The sequence below is a fragment of the Cajanus cajan genome, chromosome 6 (genome assembly GCF_000230855.2).
Source record: "Cajanus cajan strain Asha chromosome 6, NIPB_CcT2T_4, whole genome shotgun sequence".
NCBI lineage: Eukaryota > Viridiplantae > Streptophyta > Magnoliopsida > Fabales > Fabaceae > Cajanus > Cajanus cajan.
Window position 1 is genome coordinate 35,926,016 of NC_138522.1, and position 21,437 is coordinate 35,947,452.

General features: G+C 31.1%; 2 protein-coding genes across 3 annotated transcripts; both read right to left on the minus strand.

The window, feature by feature from the left end:
* Positions 1–1,166: 1,166 nt before the first annotated feature.
* On the minus strand, positions 1,167–10,037 carry SS1 (glycogen/starch synthase, ADP-glucose type). Its single transcript, XM_020378830.3, has 15 exons — positions 9,594–10,037; positions 8,819–9,210; positions 8,627–8,704; positions 8,419–8,543; positions 7,506–7,587; positions 6,691–6,864; positions 6,382–6,463; positions 5,211–5,302; positions 5,065–5,127; positions 4,895–4,984; positions 4,389–4,513; positions 4,171–4,279; positions 4,041–4,096; positions 3,394–3,433; positions 1,167–1,669 (listed from the first exon to the last, which is right to left on the minus strand). Exons 1-15 carry the CDS (start codon positions 9,889–9,891, stop codon positions 1,514–1,516), a joined length of 1,962 nt encoding a protein of 653 aa, XP_020234419.1. The 5' UTR covers positions 9,892–10,037; the 3' UTR covers positions 1,167–1,513.
* A 1,030-nt stretch (positions 10,038–11,067) lies between these two features.
* Positions 11,068–15,404, minus strand: IQD21 (IQ-domain 21). 2 transcript variants are annotated; one of them, XM_083076965.1, is made up of 4 exons: positions 15,047–15,404; positions 13,487–13,786; positions 12,307–12,672; positions 11,068–12,011 (listed from the first exon to the last, which is right to left on the minus strand). In XM_083076965.1, exons 1-4 carry the CDS (start codon positions 15,125–15,127, stop codon positions 11,370–11,372), a joined length of 1,389 nt encoding a protein of 462 aa, XP_082933091.1. In that variant the 5' UTR covers positions 15,128–15,404; the 3' UTR covers positions 11,068–11,369. The 2 variants fall into 2 exon arrangements, with proteins under 2 accessions (XP_082933091.1, XP_020234420.2); XM_020378831.3 differs by having other exon boundaries at positions 11,068–12,017; positions 15,047–15,401.
* Positions 15,405–21,437: the final 6,033 nt, after the last annotated feature.

Below are 21,437 nucleotides of genomic sequence, written 5' to 3' on the forward strand. Positions count from 1 at the left end.
TAGGCCATTTTAACAACTATATTCTTATTCATGTATTATTACCGGTAAAAAAAATCAATAAAATTTAAATATGATACATATGATCTGATAGTGTGTTGTTTTGTTTTTTTTTAATTAGCATTAGAATTTTATCTCATTAATACATGTTAACATTTAGGAAACGAATGGTACATAACAATTTTTTTATGTTTGGAATTACAATTAATGAGAATCTTATTAATAAAAATGATGAAAACTTAAATTTGATAGACATAAATGTTTCTAAGAATGTTTACGTGTTATTTAGGAATATTAATTTTTCACCTCTCTATGAAAACAATTTCATGAAAAATCTATGTAAAAAGCATTTTTTAAAAATATTATTTAAACTTTTCACATATCAAAAGTCCACTTAATAAATTTTTTTATTACTCATATTATCCCGATGAAATTCTAAAAACATCAATTTAATATATAAGAATTAATAGAGTTTAAATTCTACTAAAGAAAAACTTTTTTATGTAAGATTCTTAATTTTTTATTACTTTTATTAATTTTAAAAGACATCATCTTAAATAAGCTGGAGCCTATTTTATTTAACAAAATACACACCTAATTTATTCCCTATCATAAACTAGGGCTTACTTGACCTTTCTTAATAATGTAAAATGCTAAGTTGATCTTAAAGTTAATTAAATTTACATATTATGAAAAGTTTTAAATAAAAAAAAAAACTTGAATTATATATTTTTAGTACGATGTAACATGCAATAAAAATTAAACATATTATACATTAAAAAAAAAACGCATATCTTATGCCACGTAAATTATTCTTAAAATAGTTCACATAACTTATTTGCCAAGACTTAAACAAGATGTAAGCCAAACATGTAGGTTGCAGGCCAGCATCGAGTTACCTTTGCCTAACCAACTCTCTCACGCAAGTGGGTCAGCTTCCGGACATCAAAGAGATGCATGCACAAGACAAAGATTGACGCATCTTGCAATTTGTGTCGGTAACCCGCGATAACACAATTCGCATCATTTTTCATACTTTTAACCAATGATCTAATAAAGGCACAGTTCTCAGATGGTGTAAACTCAGCATGGCACATGACCTGTTCTATAATCCTACCCAATACAAAAGCAATAACTATGCATCAAAATTGATTATTATACTTTCTCCCTTGTACGGTAAAAAACTTCTAACTGCATTAAATATTAGGATAGTTACAAAGTGGAATTTCAATTGGTATAAAAGATTCTACGAGGACTGCCTAGCTGAGTTTATTTACCCTATCATATAATGAAAAGAGTACAGCTCAAGATGGGTGAGATATGTGCATCCCTAAAAAGAATTTGTGCGTTTGATAATAAAATTACACCAAAGTGGTGGACTTAAACGAGCAAAGAAAAAATGGCCTACTTCTTGTTATCACTAAGCCATAATTATGAACACGAAAATCCTCTTAAGCAGCCTGCGTGTTCAAAGAATATATTGCGTAAATCTTTTATGAAAACTTTGTTTCAGCTTTCAGCAATAAGGAGGGTCAGTGAATGCCCAGTTAATGACTTCCTCGTATTGAGTGGCAGCATTTACCCATGTGTAATCTTTTGTCATACCTCTTTTCATCAATCCCTCCCAAGAACCCTTGTGTTCATTATATGTTTGAATGGCATATCTTAGAGCCTGTCAAAATTAATAAAAGTTAAGATCATAATGACAACAATAGCCAAAAAAATAAGGAGTGTAGTCAGAACATTACAAAAATGAGAAAAGTTTGTCAGTCCCTCCGTAGACTTTTTTAATGAAATGAGATTGGTACAGATTCCTCAATGTTTTGGTAACTTGATATGGCTATTTTTATAATCTAATGGCTAACTCAGGATTCAAGAAGCCAAACCAATGATAGCAATTAGAGATAAATGATCCCCTACCAAGAACCATTTCATTAACCATCTAGACCAAGCATACACGATTGTCATTAGACCAAGGGTCTCACCCCCAATGAGCTCAGGCAAGAATTGGTTGAGTTTTGACGAAAATTATGCAGTCATATTAGACTATATTGTTAGAGAAATCAACTAGTAATATGATAAAAATAATATAAGTGAGAAACAATTCTTACTTTGTTACCCAATTTTATAGAGTTGAGTCATGTCAAGCCTAAATTCTAAGATATACTTTACTTCCTCTATAAAGATGGTGCCCTTCCTCGTACTCAAGAAAAAGGAAGACAATACTAGTTGAAAGCTCAAAGCTTATATGCTAGGAGTTAAAATTGAAAGTGTTTAATAAGATTGACTAATAAATTGGCCGATAAATTTAAATAATATAAAATGACATATTTTAGTTATTTGAGATAAAAATTAATTAATTAATTAATTAATTAAGATAAAAATGAGGGGAAAGGAAAGTAGGAGCTTCATAAGTTATCTGAGGTAGAATATGAAAATAAGCTAAAAACTACTAAAATAAGACTAAACAAACTTATTTTGGCCAAACTAATTTGAATGGTAGTCAAATTAACTTATGCTCCTCTAATACCTACCAAACACACTCAACCTGTTAGAATAGTTAGGTAATTATAGTAATTACATAAATAGGACAGCTTATGTGTTATGCAATTATGTTAATTAGAGTAACAACTTATAAGCTTTACTATATAATTCAAACAGCTGAATTTATGTCACGTTTCTCGTTCCCTCTCTTTCTCATGATGAAAGCACGAACACCTCCCTTGGTCGACATATTGCAATGTCAGACAAGTTTTTGACGTTGACACTCAATAACACATGTCAGACATTTCTAATAAGGTGTCCAGTTAAAAAATTGTTTTTTGTTGGCTTAGACACTTAAGCCAACACCTCTAAACACCTTGAACACTTGAATTGACCTCCATATGAATGAACACACTAATATTATTAAAAGAAATTCTTTTTTTGACTTTTAGACAAGTCATCTTAAAATATAATAGGAAATATAAAAAAGAAAAAAAAAATAATGTTTCTCACCTTTTATTTAGGCTTGTTATCATAGAAAAAAAGAAGGTTGGTTTAGAAAGGTGAATATATCATCAGTTTACATATTTTGTTGTTACTCATTTCATTTCATTATGATCTCTCTCTTTGTATGTGTATGTCGCGTTGTCTTATATTTTAAACATTACTCGTGTTAGAATATCGGTGTCCGTGCTAGAATTTGAGCTTCGTAGCATTCTCAACACAACCATTTTGATGATTTTTATTTTTGAAAGTAAACATTTTGATAATTAACAAGGCATAGACTAGAAAATTCCATATCAATTTGCAAAAGACAAATAACAGAATTATCTACACTGAAATATTAAGATGCTGTCAAAGTATGCTAAAAATTAAAACAATGAATCTGTATGGACAGGAAATCAAGCTTACCGCTAACATGCTCTCCTTTGTTAGTGGAGAAAATGTCCACCTGTCAGTGAAGTATAAAATATTGTCAAATAATATATAATGAACATATTCATCTTGTATTAGTGAAATCCTGGGGTTGTAAAGTGACCTTTGACAGTCATATAAAAAAATATAAAGTATAGCAGGAATCCATAGATTTAGAAGGCTAACCGTTAGTCCACATACTTGCAGAAACCTAACTTTTGATAAACGGCCATGTCTTTTTGTCAACTTAGATGTTACCTTTTTCCTATAACTACAACAACTCCAGTTGACAGTTGTAACCACCTAATCTGTTCTTACAATGAATATTTATAATTGGCAAAGTTACATGCCATTCACATTTTATCCAGGCTTGTACAGGCTTACGGGAGTTATCTGATCCATGTAATACTTACAATACTTCTACACATTTAAATTATTCACTATCAGCAATAGGAAATATCTAACTTCCTAGATTCATAGCAATAAATTTAGATAAGAGCCATGATTATGATACAAGTTCCATTATTTTATTATCCTATAACTATGTTAGTTTCATTTGGACCAAAGAGTTGTAAGGTTTATCAAGAAAATATGGAAATTGGATAATTGAAAGATAAAATATTCCAAGCTCATGGATAACATACCCAGTGCTTTCAGCATTGCTATCTTCAGTATATGGATTGAAATTATGAACGGTATCCTGTATGAAGGGAAAAACGTCAAGGCAAAGAAATCATATTGAACTAGTCAATTGCTTATATTTTCTTAACTTACTCTTAGCCCCCCAGTTTCATGAACAACGGGTATCGTTCCATATCTCATTGCATACAACTGATTCAGTCCACAGGGCTCAAATGCAGACGGCATCAACAGTATATCACATCTGAATATACCAGGAAGACACAGTAAGAAGCAAAATTGATGTGGATACAGTAAGGAAATTTTGAATAACCAGCAATTGTCCTATAAAGGATTCATAAATTTTGGATTACCCTGCAGTTATTTTATGAGATATTGGGACATTAAATCCCACCCAACCCCGAAATTTATCTTTATAAGCTGACTCCATTGCTCTCATCCAATCTTCATAAATAGGGTTTCCCGAACCAAGCATTACCTAGAAAAAATAACTAGAGACTGTCAATCATATAGCAGGGTCACAAATATACAGTACATTCCTCTGAACTCAGAAGTTATACTTACATAAATTACTTCTATAAATTAGAATTCAAGGGGCCTCTTACTCTAAATTGAAATTATTCATACAAGTAGGTCACATTTGAGAAATGTTCAATCGTATGGATTCTTTTTATGGCAAGCATCAAGATGTTTAAAATTTTATTTAGCAGGCATTTTTTGCAATGTCTCAAGGTGTATTTTATACCCTACCAGTAAACACAGCCTACATTAGATACCAGTATACCACCACTCCATGGATTGAATTATTTGCCAAGACATGCATTTATAAAAATGAATAATGATATACAAAATCACTTACAAACTGAACATCAGCTTCCATGAGCTCTGGCATTGCCCAGCGAATCAGATCAATGCCTTTCTGGTAGTCCAGTCTCCCAATGAATCCAATCTACAACTTTCAGCAATAGTCAATAACAGAAAGAGTGACCTGAGTGAGCAAGAATTTTTCCTTGCAGATAACAAACTTACCAACGGACAATCAGGCCTCACTGGAAGACCCAATTCTTCCTGCAAAGAAATCTTACATTCGACCTGTACATTACAAATAATTACCATAAGACAAGTTCAGCTAAAGAGATAAAAAGGAAGGGTGATAAAGGGAAAGTGTAAAGAACCTTCCCAGAAAGGTCATCAGCAGAATAATTGCAAGCAATATGTTTATCACATGAAGGGTCCCATTCAGTGACATCTATTCCATTTGTGATCCCTAGTCAACAATAAAATTATTACAAGTTTGAGCATCAAGGCACATCATTCAGCAAGAATTAACAGTACAGTTTCTTGTTTGTACAAGTGGACGTGTTAGGCAGTGTCATGAGAGAAAAAAAATGACAAAAGAAGCTTATGGGCTTTGTAGTGATTAGGAAAATACAATATGTTTGCTACTGAATTGGTGAAATGGAATTGGGATGTTATTTTGAAAATAAATTAGAGGGACTTCAAAAAATTTATATTCAAAATACAAACCCTTATCATTACAACAGATTCTATGGCACAAGTTAAGATTGCCAAACCAAACAAATGAACAAATAAACAACTTTGACGAGTCCAAAGCAGTTACCATTTTCTTCAAATGTATTACTTAATTGACTTGCAAGAAGTTATCTGAACAATACAGGTTGATGGAAAAGCAAAATGGAGAAAGAATTGAACCCTCCTTAAATGTGGTATTTTTGTCCCCTTGGTAGATAGGCCCCTGCCACTCAGTTTGTCTGTTTTATGTTAATGATTGGTCACCACTGTCACACTAGCCTGATTTTATTTGGAAGAGAGGAAAGAAAATAGGGGAAGATAGAAAATTTATAAAAATTTGTTTCTCAAGTTTCCTTTCCTCTACTCTTTTCTGTCCACTTTTTCTTCAATAAAAAATTAGAATTCTCAAATTTCAAAACTGTTTGTTCTTATTTATTTTCTCTCTCCTTCCAAAAATAAATATGGTGTTATGCTTCAATTATCCTAACATGGTTGACCAAACCATCACATTAACTTCGGTGTTCAGAAACCAAGGTCTGTTAAATTTAGTTGCTCTACATGAAAACAACATCATCATCATTGAGCTTAAATGTATAAAATACGATCTGAAACTTTATTGAAGATATGCATTTGCACTTTAGATAATTATCTGGCCCATGCTTGGGTTTAACTTGCTCGAAGACATACAATTGCTTCAGGACTATAAACCACGTATTGTCAACTAAAAAAAATCAGTCATAAATCTTCCATAGTACAAGCTTCAAAATGTATGCTATAAGAAAAATATATATTAAAAAAAAAATAAGAACATACCATTGAGAATACTTTTTCGACTACTTAATAACTCATGTAGACCACATCCACCTTCACTAGTTGTTATCTCCCAGGAATAGCCCTGGAAAAGGAAGGCAGATCTTTATGCATTACATAGTAAATACAAGATTCTTATCTTCTACAAAATTGTCAATTTGTTATGATATCATAGTGATGTAAGGTTTTAACTTCTGGGCGAAACAAAAGTTTAAAATGAAAAAGAAAGAATACTGAGCAACAAAAGAAATACCCAATATTGAAGACAATAAAACAGAAGGAAGCAGAATATATAGGATGCAGCATTAGTACCTTGCTTACTGTAACTATCCGGTCAGCAGTAACAATGGCACCTTTTAGAAAGTTGACTGCTTCACCCGTGTCAAGAGCATGCGTCCTTGCCCACGTAGGGAACACCCATCCCATTGCTCCATACCATTCTGAAGGTAGCCCCAAATTACTATATGTAATTGCAGGTTCCACTCCCTAACATATAATTTCATCAGCTTCTATGCTGGTATAAAAAGACTAAACTTAAATATGTGAGCCACACCATGTAAGAATTTACCACAACTAATTCTGTAGGTCATTTATCGTACAGTTTCAGAGTCCTTACGTTACAAACTTCTTTAATTAATTTCAATATACATTATATTTAGCAAAGCATTACGGACCCCATTTGTAGTCAAAGACAATATCATTTTCCAAGACTGTTCATTAACACAAATTAGCAACTTTGAAATGCATGCACAGCTACAATCATGTTCAGATCATTCATTTCAATGTGATAAAGACCAACAAAATTGTATTCTACATATTAATAAAGTTCAAAATAAATCACACCAAATGGGATTGTACTTAGTAGTTGGTATAAGCTTCAAGATTAAAGCAATAATTAATAATTTTCAGTTTTTAACAATGTACTTGTTATAAAGGTATTTCAGGATCTACCAGTCTAATTTGTCGAATGTGACTTAATAACCATGGATAACATGCAGCCAAGCTGAAGGCGTATGGATGGAAAGTATATAATAGAACTCGTAGAGACCCTTATTTTGTTGTTGATGCTTGAAAGCTCACTTTAAGAAACACAGATTAAAACATGATGTCATTGCCACTGCTCTTACCTGATGTGCTATATTATGTATCACTAATATACTACGTGCATCCTTATATACCCCATGTGGACGATACTTCGCTGCCAAAAGTCTGCACCACAATCAAAGTACTACTACTCATCCTCAGTAAGAAAATAATATCAAATCAGACAAATCACAAAAAGCTTCAAATAAAACTTAAAAATGTGAAAATCCACATGCTATAAGGAAGCCTAATAACAATTAAATGGGTAAATTGCACTCACCTTCTTAGAGAGATGCTTAAATTACATTGCTCACTCTCACTCCCCTAATTTTAAAAAATATTCTCTTTTCCCCGAGAGACAAAATAAGCTACACTTTTACTCATTTTAATGTAAACAAACCTCTTGGTTACGGTGAGCAATTATGAACAAGCCTTCTAGGGACATTTTTCTTCTCTGTGCAACTTTCAGTGCCATAGACAGCTAATTATGAACACTAATATTATTTTAGGGTTTTATAAGATGGAATGAAATTTTAAACATTTCTAGCATTGTTTTTGATGATATTGAGATTCACAAAGAGGGGAAATTTGTACCCTAAGAAGCCTGTTTACATTACAATGGATTAAAGCATGACACATCTTAATCTCTAAGGGGAAGCTAGTGTAACTTCAACATCTATAATGAGAGGAGAGGATAATTTACTCTAATAATAAAAACAGAAAAGTGAAGTTTCCAAAAATATAATAACCAATTGCAGGACTTTAGGGGAACCATTAGAAGAAAGATAGCCTTTACCAAAGCAAAGGTATTCGCTCCTTTATTTAAATAAAGAAAATCTGACAGAAACAATATGCTTGGAGGAAAAGCTTATTATGTTGCAGCTCTTCATTGCAAAAGAAAAGGGAGGGGGAGAGAGAGAGATTGGTAAAAGGGTGGATAAAGGTAGGAATGCGTACACTGGAACTAGGCTGGCATGCCAATCATTAACAAGGAATAAACAATTTTCTCCATAAGTGAACCCTCCCAATGGAAGCACCAATGGGGCTTCACACGCTGCATGGCAGAGTAAAGTGAACCGAAACTGTAAAACCAAATGAGAAGGAAATTTATCATTATTAGTGAATGTATAATACTAACATCAAAAGGCTATAATCAAGAATATACCTGATTATCCCCAAAAGTCCCAAACTTGTCTCCATATGGATTCCCTGGTCTGTGGAATGAGGGGTGATCCACAAACACCTAAAACAAGAAGGAAGCAACACCGACCATCATCCGCAAAGAATCAAAGTAGATCCTATGATGTAAGAAGTAAAGTGGTTCTGAACAAGCCAAAATTAAAAACTTCATACATACCCAATCAACCCCTTCCCTGAACTCATGGTAAAAGCCAACTTCTTGGACACCTTCAAAGCAAAACAATTTGGTGGGCCGATCCAAATCAACAGCAGCAGCAAACTTATCATCCTCAGAAGTACCATGAATGTATCTTGGCGTGACAACCATGACGCGGTGGCCGCGAGCAGCGAGCGCTTTCGGCAAAGAGCCGCAAACATCAGCAAGGCCACCAGTCTTGGAATACGGCGCAGCTTCAGCAGTCACAAAAACAATGTTCTGTAACACTCTAGTCTCAGCTCCCTCTCCATCTATACCTTCAATCTCAAGTTTCATAACCTCATCGCCACTAGAAATAGAATCTACCTTAGCTGTATCCCCCGCTTGCGACACTCTCATCAACTCTTCAAGACCTGTGACAGTTTCATCAACTCATCAAGACCAAAACATAACCTCAACCTAAGCTTTAATTCTTTAATCGTCATCATCACATAACATAAGAACAATTTTTTTTATTAATAAATAACGTTCACACAATATTTCAAAACTAACAAACAACAACTAAAAACTAATTTGCACTTTTAGTTAGCTAAGTGTTATTTTAACACGATCAGAATCCATTTCGACCTCTCGTGTACCAGATACACGCATACTACTCATTAAAAAAAAAAAAAAAAAACAGAGGAATTTAATTTAGCGGAATTAAATAAGGGTGGCGAGATTTTCACATACATAGAGAGTGACGTGTTTATGAATTTTATCGTGGAAATGAAAAAGAAAGGTATCGAATCAATACCAGAGTCAGGAAGCAAGCGAAAGCCAACGAGATAGCCAAAATCGTCGGTTTCTCTGGCCAAGACGAGAGCTCTATCGTCTTTCTGGCGAGAGAGTTCGTCTTCGAAGGCGAAAGGTCCATCCGGTGAAGCAGCGGCGCCACCTTGAAGGTTACTGGGAAGTGATCGCAATTTGAAAGTCCTAGTTTTTCCTCTTAGCAGAGAAAGGAAAGTGGGTGAATTGGAGTAAGCTTGAGGCGATAACGACGATGGTGCGCGTGGATGGAGGTGAAGGAGAGGAAGGAGTTTGAGAGAGTCCATGCGTGTGAGAGGAGGGAAGGGATCGGTGGTTGGCAAATGAGAGATAACAAAACAAAAAGACAAGTTAGACACTCGACACTCGACACTCGACACTTCACATGACGTGAGAGGTGCAACTTAGATTTGGAAAGAGAAAACACGTACCATGGCGTCAGATCCAGAAAAAGCGCCAACTCCCAGGCTATTTATTAAAGATCTTCGCTTTATCTTTTTTTTATTTATTTATTATTATTATTTCTTTTTCTTATTCAACTTATTTAATGAGAATGTCTCCCATGATTTTACTTGTTCCTTTTTTGCTTATATATGATATCATCAATATTTCTTTTTCTTACTCTTTCATAAATACTTTGATATGTTATTATTAGTATTTAATGCCAATTCCTATTTCTAAAATTGTAATGTTTATAGTAGTATTCAATGGGTTTTAATTTAATGTGTTAGTATTGTTTTATCATTATGCCATTTTAAGTTCAATTTTATTTTTATTGTTTAATATTTGTGAAAAATTGTTTATTCTTATTATCACTATTTTATACCAGATCTTATTTATGCCTACTAGCAAATATATAATTATTGTCATTCTTGTATGTCTACATTTTTATTACACTATTTGATATACAACAAATTCTTTTATTATATTGCATTGATGTATATATAATACTATAGGAATATAGTAGAATGAATTAACATACATGTAAAATCAATTATTATCATATCCGTGGGTCCATATTTTTATTATGTTAAATTTAATACATTATAACAATTTATTTTTATCATGCATGAACATGTAATAAATAAATGCAAACAAAAAATACAATAGTGCCTATCTTTATTTGTAATTCAATGTGATGTATTTTATATAATGTTCATTCAACTTATTGTTTTCAAAAAGGAAGTTATTTGTTCTTACATAATTTTTTTTTTGAAAGAACATAAGCTTCAAATCCCGTTGCAATTCTACAAGAAAAAAATCTGCATACGCGATGCATTTGCTCAAGTGTTTGGGAATAATTGAAAAAAAAAATGTAAATTTTTTACTTTTTGAAATATTTAAATATCATTTAGCCGGGAAATTAGTTTGGTTCTCATTCACATTAGCCTTATTAAGCACTAGTATGGTATTCATTCAATACGATAATTCAAAACTGTACATTTTTAATGGAAAGAAAACACTCAAAAAAACATTAATTTTGACAAAAAAAAAATCAAACTTTTTTCTTACATGCGAAACAGAACATAAAATGGGGTTCCTAATAGCATCACAACCTCACATTCTCACTTTTTGGGTGTTTGGGGGGGGGGGGGGGGGGGGGGGGGGGGTTATACAATCTCAGATATTGTTGTTCATGACACAACACCAAAACATATTAAACTGTCCTTAAATAGTAAGCACCATTGCATGTCGATGACCAAAGTTCAAACCATTAAAACATGCTATTATTATAATATTAAGAAAAATTAATTAATTAATCTAGTCAAGCCCAACCATTGGCTCCAAGGGGAAGGGCCCAATCCTCAATGCCAATATTATCTGGGCTGCCGCCAGATATCCGTCTAGATTGGAGGCGAATCTCGTTAATTTTTGGGTTTGGGCTCCTTGGGAACACAGGAGCTGCAGAGGCCCCACCAGTGCTAGATGAGTCACAGCCCAACCCAATGGCAAAACTTCTCCTGGTGGATGAGTTCCAGTGAGGCCCAGGTGAGCCCCGTTGCTTAAACGGGCCTTGATTCCGAGTCTTGGCCTTTGTAGACTGGGTAGGGGCCATGTAGCTAGGTACACCTGCACTGTGGTTGCGCTGGTGGTACCTATTGGAGATTGGGCTTGTGTCAAAAGACTCTTGGTGGACGAGGCCCATGTTAGCATGAGTTGAGTCCAGAGCTGCAGCCATGTCCATTTCAACTGTCTTTTCTTCAGACATGTCATCAGTGACAGAAGTGGCTGTAGTAGAAGCAAGAGTCCTGTAAAGGGTCTCACGTGACCCAAAGTGCCTTAAGTTGTGTGATTGTGATGACATCCAACGTTCCAACCAGTTCCAATCCAATTGGGCTCTTTCACGCTCATTGGTATAGCTTCCAATTTCCTCACCATTTGGGTCTACCTGCATGTATTGCTTCATCTGTTGCTGCATACAAAATGATCAACATTCAAAGTGCATTTAGGATAATGAGTAATCACCACTCATATGGAACTATTTACTTGCTACACTACCATATTCTTTAGTGAAATTAAGACCAAGTCTCACATTATTAAAATAAAATAAGTAGAGAAATAAGATATTATAAAACACATACTCTATTAGTAAGAGATTTTTTTTTTTTATGACCATAAACAAAATTATAATAGCGAATGGAAGTTTTGTCAAATTACTGTGCATGTGGGGTTCTCTCTTGAAGGACAAAAATGAATAATACCTGGCAGTTGAAAGCGTAAGCAAGAGCTCTTTCTCTCTTCATTGCTGCTTCATGTTTCCTCAAATCATTTTCCTTAATTTGCTGTCTACTTTGGCGCCTATTGTCCCAACCATCCATATCTAACATTTTGATGGGGCTCAAAAGCTTGGATTCATGTTCCTCTAGCTCTTTTTGGACCTGCTCCTCAACTCTGCTCTGAAGCTTCTCCTGAGTCAGCTGGATTCTACGAGCTCTCACTCTAGTCTGCACTCGGACTAATGCATGCATGCATCGCATTGTCATCTGTGCTTGCTTTCGCACATTGTGTCCCCTCACAAGCGCTTGCAGCCTCACTAACCCCTTCAGAGCCCGCAGTGCACGTCGAGCCTACAAAATTCACTCAACAAACAACACACACCCAATAACAAATCAATTTGACCTTACTTGGGTAACAGTTACTTAATTAAAGTCATAATTCAAACATAACTGGGTTAGAATGAACCATCATAGACTCAGAATTCAAAGCGTACTAGTGTGGCCTGTGGAAGACTTAACTAACACATTTACAATGAGCTGCGAGGGCCAAAGAAAAGATAGAAGCAGAGATACTAATCAGTTGAGAAAAAAAAACAAGATGACTTGAATTATGTGTACAATTTAAGGATGGGAAAGCTCAAATATCCAATCGAATGATCAAGTTGTTTACATTTTTTTGGCGCTATGGTCAAGGGAATACTTCTTGCGTGAACATAGCCATAGACAGTTAGACACAGTTAATCAAAACTTAAGCAAAAATTTCTATCAAGTTATTAACTCTAAGCAAATCATTAACATTGTACCTGCAGATAACTCCCTTCCTTAACCCAACCTAAAAAGGGGATATTTTGTGTGGTTAAGCTCTTGCTACTCCGTACACTACGAATTCAATTATTTTCCCTATAAGTTTACCGTATGAAAAATAAATTATCGTGAACTTCAATTTTGAAGAGGAGGCGATCATATAGTACTGTAAGTCTGCAAGGGTCATTCATATTAATAAAAGTAACTGGAAAACTTTGGGAGTGGGTGGCATATTTATGGTCCATACCAAACCAATGAATTGAGCTGTTACACTGTGACATCAAACAATTAACACCAACTTCACCCAAAGAAGACAAGAATAATTACTTAGTTTGCAAGAGAAGGACAATGGAGGACTTACAAGGTAGCCTCTGTAGTATGATTGAATGAGTATTGCAGCTCTCTCTTCCTTGGAATGGCGTCCATAACCTGCCAATCTCACAACTCTGGCGGCTGCTTGAGCAGCCACCACCGCAGCTTCAGCAGCGGCTGCAGTTGCCGCTGCAAAGGCAACGACATGATTTCTATCTTCAGTCACTGGCGTTGATGTGGCACTCTCTTCATTGGTAACATCTGGAGAACTCTCTGCAGGAAAATGCTCCACAGACACCTCCTCTGGCGCTTCACGCTGCCATTGCTCATCCTTTTCCTTGTTGTCTTTCTGAAAGTGAAAACCCCAACATCCATCAACTCCTAATTAGCAATCATTTAGAAAATCAAGGACTAACAAAACATCTAACAGAATGTGTTTTATTTAGCATGATGGAGACTGCCACGGATGCACATGATGATCGAGATGAATGATGTGATGGGCTGGGTTGTATGATAACTATGTGACCCAAATACTAGTAAAATTATTTATACATGTTCACATGATAGGGGACCATATACACATAATTACACTCTGCATTGGGTCGATGTCCTGAGGACCAGGTCGATCATCCTTTATGTGGTAACACTAAAGACAACAGCAACAACTAAGAAGTTCATTGACTATACTCACGAAGGAGCTATTAGCCTTCAATGCCTAAGGTAGAATGCAGTGATAGAATTAATTACGCGGCAGTTAAGCCATTTTTGCTTTCTTTAGGTTTGTTGGGGATTGATTGAGTAAAAGGTCATGATCATGACTCGTGACTAACTCAATAACTTGGACGTTACGTGTATCGGTGATTAATTACATAGTGTACACAATTAATATAGGGTGAAAGAGGAGAGAAAACAAATTAAAGAACGAGAGAATAGTATAACATACGTAACAAATGAGATAATGAAAAAATAAAGAGAGAAGTAAATAGAAAATGGGTTTAATGGTAATGTTTTATCATTGTAAAAACGTTTAACACAGTAAATCAATCAGAAAACATCATTGTTATGACTTATAAAATAATTATTGTAAAATGAAATAAACTTACGGTATATTATAGTTTGTGATTGGATGATGATATAAAATTATTTTATATTATGATGTGCATGGCCTTTTTTCTCATTGGAAAATAGGATGGAAGTGAAATAGAAGAAACACCGGATGTGTGTATTCAACAAACCTAAGTTAGAATCCCGAATTCCTTTTGATTACTCAAGGTTAACTAGTTCATTTTTTCCTTGTTTTCCCGATTAGAAACATGAAACAATCTTAGAAAGTCAAATTCGCCGTACAAAAATTAAAACCTTAAATTAAAATTAGCCTTGAAATGATGTTGCCGGAAAAACATGAATTTGATCTGAGTAGTCTGTTGTGTTTGGAGCGTATGAAAGTGATAAAATTGCCAAAAATGAATATGATAATAGCTAAAGGAATAGATTAGGCAAGAATTTGGTTATGCCTATAAAAAATAAAAAAAAATGGAAAATCGTAATGATTGTAAGATAAGAAATATGATTCTGTAAGAAGAGAGGAATGGATGACGTAAGAATTAACCTTTTTGTCGGGAGAGTCTTTAGAAGAGGACTTGAAAACTTTCTTGACGGAGGAGAACCAGCCGGTTCCTTTCTTCCCCATGGTAGAGGAAAGGAGGATCTGCGAGGAAGGTGTGAGAGAAAATGGAGAGAGGGAATGTTGGTGTTTGGGGTTTAGTTGGCATTATTGAGATTCATGAGAAAGTAATGTTTGGTCATTTAGCAGAAGAGAAGAGAAGAGAAGAGAAGAGAAGAGAGAGTGTGGCACTGGACTGAACTGGAAGACAGAGCACGAGAGAGAGAGAGAGATGGTTAGTAACCGTAATCGGAGTCGGAGAGAACAGAAGAGAAACTATCTAAATAGGACACAATCATATAAAATGGCACCTCACATTCTCATATCTCACTAATGTCAATCAAATTTTATGTTTTCAATTAATTATAAATTATTTTTATTTTTATTTATCTAAATTATTTTTTTTCTTCTATTTTCATTTTAGTCTTTTTATTTTTTAAATATAAAATTTTAATCACTCCGTTAAATTAATATTTATTAATTTTTAAATTTTAATATTCATTTATTTATATTTTGATATTTAATAATATGATATTGAGAGATAAAAATATAAATTAAATTTATTAATAAAATAAATATCAATGGTCATTAAAATATAAGTAAGGATTTTTTTATATTATTTTTTAATTTATTTTTACATTTCACGTTATTTAAATAGTAGCATTTGATAAATTATTAAAAAAATATTAAAATTTAACGATTAATAAATATTAAAATATTCAAGTAACGATAAATTAAAATTTTATATTTTTAAGAATAGGAAATTATGTATCTTTATTTTAAAATAAAGAGATCAAATTGTATATTAACATATTAGAAAGACAAAAATGTAATATAGTTCTTTAAAATATACTTATATATAAAAGCGATTTTTTTTTTTAACACAATTTTTAGACTATTTGACCTTTAAATTTTTAAATAATAAAAAATATTTTTAAAAATTAATTATTTTTACGAATTTAATACTTGAACTTAAGACTTTAATGTGTAAAGACTAAATACAATATCAATTGATTCAATACATATTAATAATTTTTAAACATTTTTAAAAAAAATTATACCCCCATTAATTTTTATGAAATTGATAAATTTTAATTATTTTTTTGGTAAATAATTTTTAATTATATAATGATTTATAATTAAATAGTTACACAAGAATCTTTTTATGTTATCTAGGTATTTTGATAAAGTTTTAATTAAACTTTGTCCAGTCATTTACCGGTTAGTAAAAAAATTATAAATGCACTAATTAATAAGGAATTTATATTTTTCACTAAATAACAAAAATTATAATTTTCCGCTAATTAATGTATTTATAATTCGGTCAATTAACTGAGTTGTCGTTAAATCGGTACGTTAAAAATTACTGTTTTTTTGGAAAATATTAATAAGTATCTTTAATGAACTGGTATCAAAAATAAAATAAAAAATAAAAAATAAATATTCACACGTTGATCTAACTTTATTTTAGTTTGGATTTAGGTTTAATTTTTATTGCGACTATTTTTTAATCTTTTCTATCTTTAAAAAAAATTTATTTTGACTTTTAATAAAAAAAATTTACATATTGATAAGACATTGGTTAGCAAAAAAACATTTATTAATAAAAATTATAATAATTACAGTAAAGTTTGAACCAAAGACACATACATATTATCTCAATCTAGTGAATCTACCAATTAAATTAATTAAATACATGAATATATTTTTTATGTCAAATCTTATTACAAAACTTCTTTCTTTTATTTATAAATATGATTTGTGGAATATTTTAAAATTAACAATTAATAATTAGTTTACACTTATAAAACGTGATTTTTGCTATTCAATACAGGACCTCATTTAGTTCCTATAATTTAGTTGCTTTTTGCTTGAATTTTGGGTTGAATCAGTTTAGGATTGGTTGGAAAGGTAAAAGGGAAAAATGGAAGATTTACATACCGTAGTAGTAGAAAGGGGAAAAAAAAAAAAGAATTTTAATTTTTTCTTTTAATTTTAGTTTGACTTAAATATATTTTTTAAATCATTAATTTAATATTTTGTTTTTAATTATTATTATTATTTTAATTTATGTATTTCATAAATTAAATATTATATAACAAAAATTTATAATAAACTATATGGACAGATAATTACTATATTTGAATATAGAAATTATATTTAATTTTTTTATAAATAGATATTTTGAAACATATAAATTATATATTTTATATTTATGATAAGTAATTTAAACTATAATACAATATTATTTTTAATTATTGATAATTTTATAAAAATATTAAAACTTAATTTATAAGTGAATATTTTATATATATATAAAAAAATTAATTAGATAAAAAAAAAATTTAAAAATATTAAGAATGCTTCGATGAAAAGCTAACTCCTAAAAATACTTTTAGGTAAGATAATTTTCTTATTAAAAAATTAGATAAATAAAAAATAGATTAAATAAAAAGTTGAAAAAAATATTACACATGTTGTCATTAAAGAATGGCTCATTAAAACATTTTTATATAAAATAGTAGTTTATATTTAATAAATAAGATTGATTTTTGTGATTTAGCACATTATTTTTTCACATCATCTTTAAAATAAAGGAAATTAAAAAAATAATATAAAACTAAAATAACAGAAATAATTTTTTGAAGAGTAAAATATAAAATATTTAATTTATAAAAACTAAAAATATATTTACAATCTCCCTCGTTTATTCATAAAAATTGATGAAACATTATGTATTCATGCTTACGAAGGAAAAGGATATAAACACAAATTTTATGCCATGTAGAAATTAAACATCCTAAACACATGCACAACATAGAAAGAAAGAGAAAGATCAATATCATATATTAAATTTTTGCACTCGTATAATTTAATATTTTCAGGATAGGAAATTAATTAAATATAATACTGATATATATGCAATGATCAAATTATACTAAAAATTTATAATTTTTAATAACTAGTATAAATATTTTGTTTCATCAAATATATGCAATGATCAAATTATACTTATATAACTTTTATCAATTATTATATTATTAATAATTTATAAATTTTTTTATTTGACCGTTCAATTTTTATACTACCTTGAAGGTAATTAACTAGTATAATACTCCCTTTCTTTTTATTTATAAAATATTTCCCAACTAATTCACACATTTTGTGAAAAGTAGTTAATATAGTTAATCACATTAAATTTGTGAATAATGTGTGTTGTTATTTCAAAACTACACTTAACTTTAAAAAAAATATTATCTCTTTATTTAATTGTTTCTCATCTAATTAATTAATATTTAGAAAATAAATAATTAATCAAGTGCATTTTAGGAAAAAGAATAATTAATGCATCTAAAATTAGGGGGGGAAATCTAATAATAAGAGACAAATAATTTTCTGAAAATCATATAAAATAGATAGGGGAGGATTAATTTGTAAAAAAGTTTGTTGTAATTTGTAAGTCACATATATAAGTTTTCTGACAAGTTTAGGCTTGAAGATTACTCATCATGATGGAAAATGGTTCCTTCTGCAACTGTTGAATAGTGAGATATATAAATATAATTGATGTGCGTTTTGTTTCCTTGTTACTTTCATAAATAGAATTCACCTAGAAGTTGCTACGTACGTGAGTATGTATTTTGATAAATAATTGAACTTCAGAATTTCTCCAGCACACAGCTCCATGCCTTCTAAATTCATGCCTACATATATATGAACACTTGTTTTTCATAAAACCTCGTCCTTTGGGTTAAGAGTTTGTTGCCCTACATCTATAATGTGGTAGAAACATAACATAAAAATAATGTTAATCTTAGGAAATATGTAGGCAAAGAAAAAGGTGAGGGTAATTTATTTGCGTTCTTCTTCATGTGACTCAGAAGTAGGTAACGAGTCACGAGCTTGAAGTTGAACCCTTGCTCGCACGTCATGTACGCTGCCTTGTCCATTCTTCAACAATTGGTCCCCACTCACTCCATTTAATTAAGAATCTGAGGTACTACGCGATTAAAATGCAAACCAAAACTAGTTTTCCCACTTTATTAGTCATTCAACGATATCAACTAGTTGGTGAAAATTAATGGATACCCATAAAATATTACAACTAATTATCCTAGGTTTTCCTATATTGATGAGAAAATATAATTCAAATTCAACACCTCCATATCTACATGAAATCCTCCTTCACAAGGAAATATAATTCAGCACCCCCCACAAGAAAGACATGAAAGAGAAATAGATTAATATTGCAAAGCAACACGAGCTCCCATTATGCATAGTGGTGGTTGTGAAAATCATTGATAAAAGGAGAAATCAGTTGCAAGAACTTTTGCCTTCATCCACATCCATGCTTTAAACACAATATCATTAAGAACTTTTATAAGAGTTTTCCGTTAAAACACACCCCATTGCCATGAAGCTAGAGGGACCATAAAGTAGCTATTCATCCACAATCTTATTACTCTTTCTATTTATAACACAATTTGTGATGCCACCAAAAATGAGAAACACAATTGTATGGCCAGGACAATAGAAATACCCCATCATTTGTATCAATCAAGTTAAAACATAGTAGAAAAAGTGACATCCAAACATCAAATGTTGAGTAGTCTCAGGTACAGTACCATAGAAAGGGCAAAAAAATATTCAAGTTATCAATATTGATCCTCTTATCTAGAACAACTTTTATCTAAAATTCTATCAAAAGCAACCCTCCACGTAAATGGTTGAATCTTCAAGGTACTATGCTTTTCCACAAAGCCTTGAGGAAATCTGAATTTTCGCAAAACATAATTAAGAATTGATATGCCAGTGTTTCGTTAGTTCCATTGTTCTTTATCCACCTTAAAATTGAGTGTGTGTTTTTGTTTTTTTTTTCAAGGATATTTGTCAACCTATATATAGTCCTTCACACCGCTTAGGGACAGATGCATTTAAAAGAACACTTGAGAAGGGGATGAATTAGAGAAGATTTTAATAAAATTAGTCTTGTTTGGTGAAGTAAATTAGAAGAAATTTGTGATGAATAAAGTGTGAGTTCTATGGTTTCAAATTCACCCCTTTCACATTAGAGAATTCTCATGGATTTGTACACAAGAGTCATCGACAATTAATTATATCATCTTATATACAAGTTTCATATTTAACGATTAATGTACCTTATTTCAATACATTACCATCCTAAAGCGTTATTTAAGTATAGAAACAAGTCATTATATTCCAATACACATTCAAGCTAATGCAATATGCATCTATCACTTAAAAAAATTTGGTTAAAATAACATAATTGAATAATGTCAACTAGCATAAATCATATATACTACTTTATTACATAAAAAAAATATAATCATTTGTTGTATAGGGGAGATAGTCCGATTATGCAAACTAACATATCTACTATATTACATTAAAATATATAATCTCACTACAATATAAAGAGAAGAGTAAAATGGTACTTTATATTTATATTTAATTATATATATATATATATATATAACTATATACAATACAATTTTAAAATACTAATTTTTTTTAAGTCTTACTTAATTTCAGTCTACATAACAATTACAAATTTTATTATATTTTACTCTATTTTCTACCTATTTCAAACAAAATCAATTATCACTTATTAATTCTATTTCCTCAATTTTTCTCATCTTCCAAACAAAGCATTAGAGTAATTCTTTTTGAAGTAGAAAAATTATTGAAATATATTTACTTCTCTTAATAGAGTAATTTTTATATATGGGGTTAGAAAATCAAACTTTGTAAACATGTTTTAAAAAATCAATTATTTGTGTTAGAAAAATTATATTGCTCTTAGAATTTAGTACATGAACTAATAAGTTACCGCATCATTTTAAAATTTTTGAGTTATAGATCTTATTTTTGTGAATATCAATATCATTTATATATAATTTGTGCAATTAATTGATCAAGGTGGATGCAACTTCAATCCAATTAATGATCTTGATCGACATTATATAGACTATCATGTAACTCTTTCTTTGACAAAAGTATTATATTCCTCTCATACCCTTTGTAAAACTTTTATTTCACGAAAGAAAAAACCAACTTATTTTTCATTTCTTTCCAAATTAGTTGAGCAAAACAAACATCTCTCCGTTATCCAATCTATCATATCTATAATTATATATAAATAAAATTCATCATTTTTATGTATACAAATTTTAAGACATTTTTTATATCTTATTTATTATGGTAACTGTACAATTCTTATTTTAGTAAATAATATTTTAGTAATTTCATTGAATAAATTTAAATAAAAATTATTATTGTTAAAAAAAATATATCTATTTTGTAACTTTCACATTTT

Coding starts and splice junctions, on each gene's coding strand:
- SS1 (XM_020378830.3), bottom strand. CDS start 9,891: ATGGACTCTCTCAAACTCCTTCCTCTCCTTCACCTCCATCCACGCGCA. Junction 6,464..6,690: donor GGATAGTTACAGTAAGCAAG/GTACTAATGCTG, acceptor TTCCTTTTCCAG/GGCTATTCCTGGGAGATAAC. Junction 5,303..6,381: donor TCGAAAAAGTATTCTCAATG/GTATGTTCTTAT, acceptor ATTGTTGACTAG/GGATCACAAATGGAATAGAT.
- IQD21 (XM_020378831.3), bottom strand. CDS start 15,127: ATGGGGAAGAAAGGAACCGGCTGGTTCTCCTCCGTCAAGAAAGTTTTC. Junction 13,787..15,046: donor AAGACTCTCCCGACAAAAAG/GTTAATTCTTAC, acceptor TTTCACTTTCAG/AAAGACAACAAGGAAAAGGA. Junction 12,673..13,486: donor CATACTACAGAGGCTACCTT/GTAAGTCCTCCA, acceptor TGAATTTTGTAG/GCTCGACGTGCACTGCGGGC.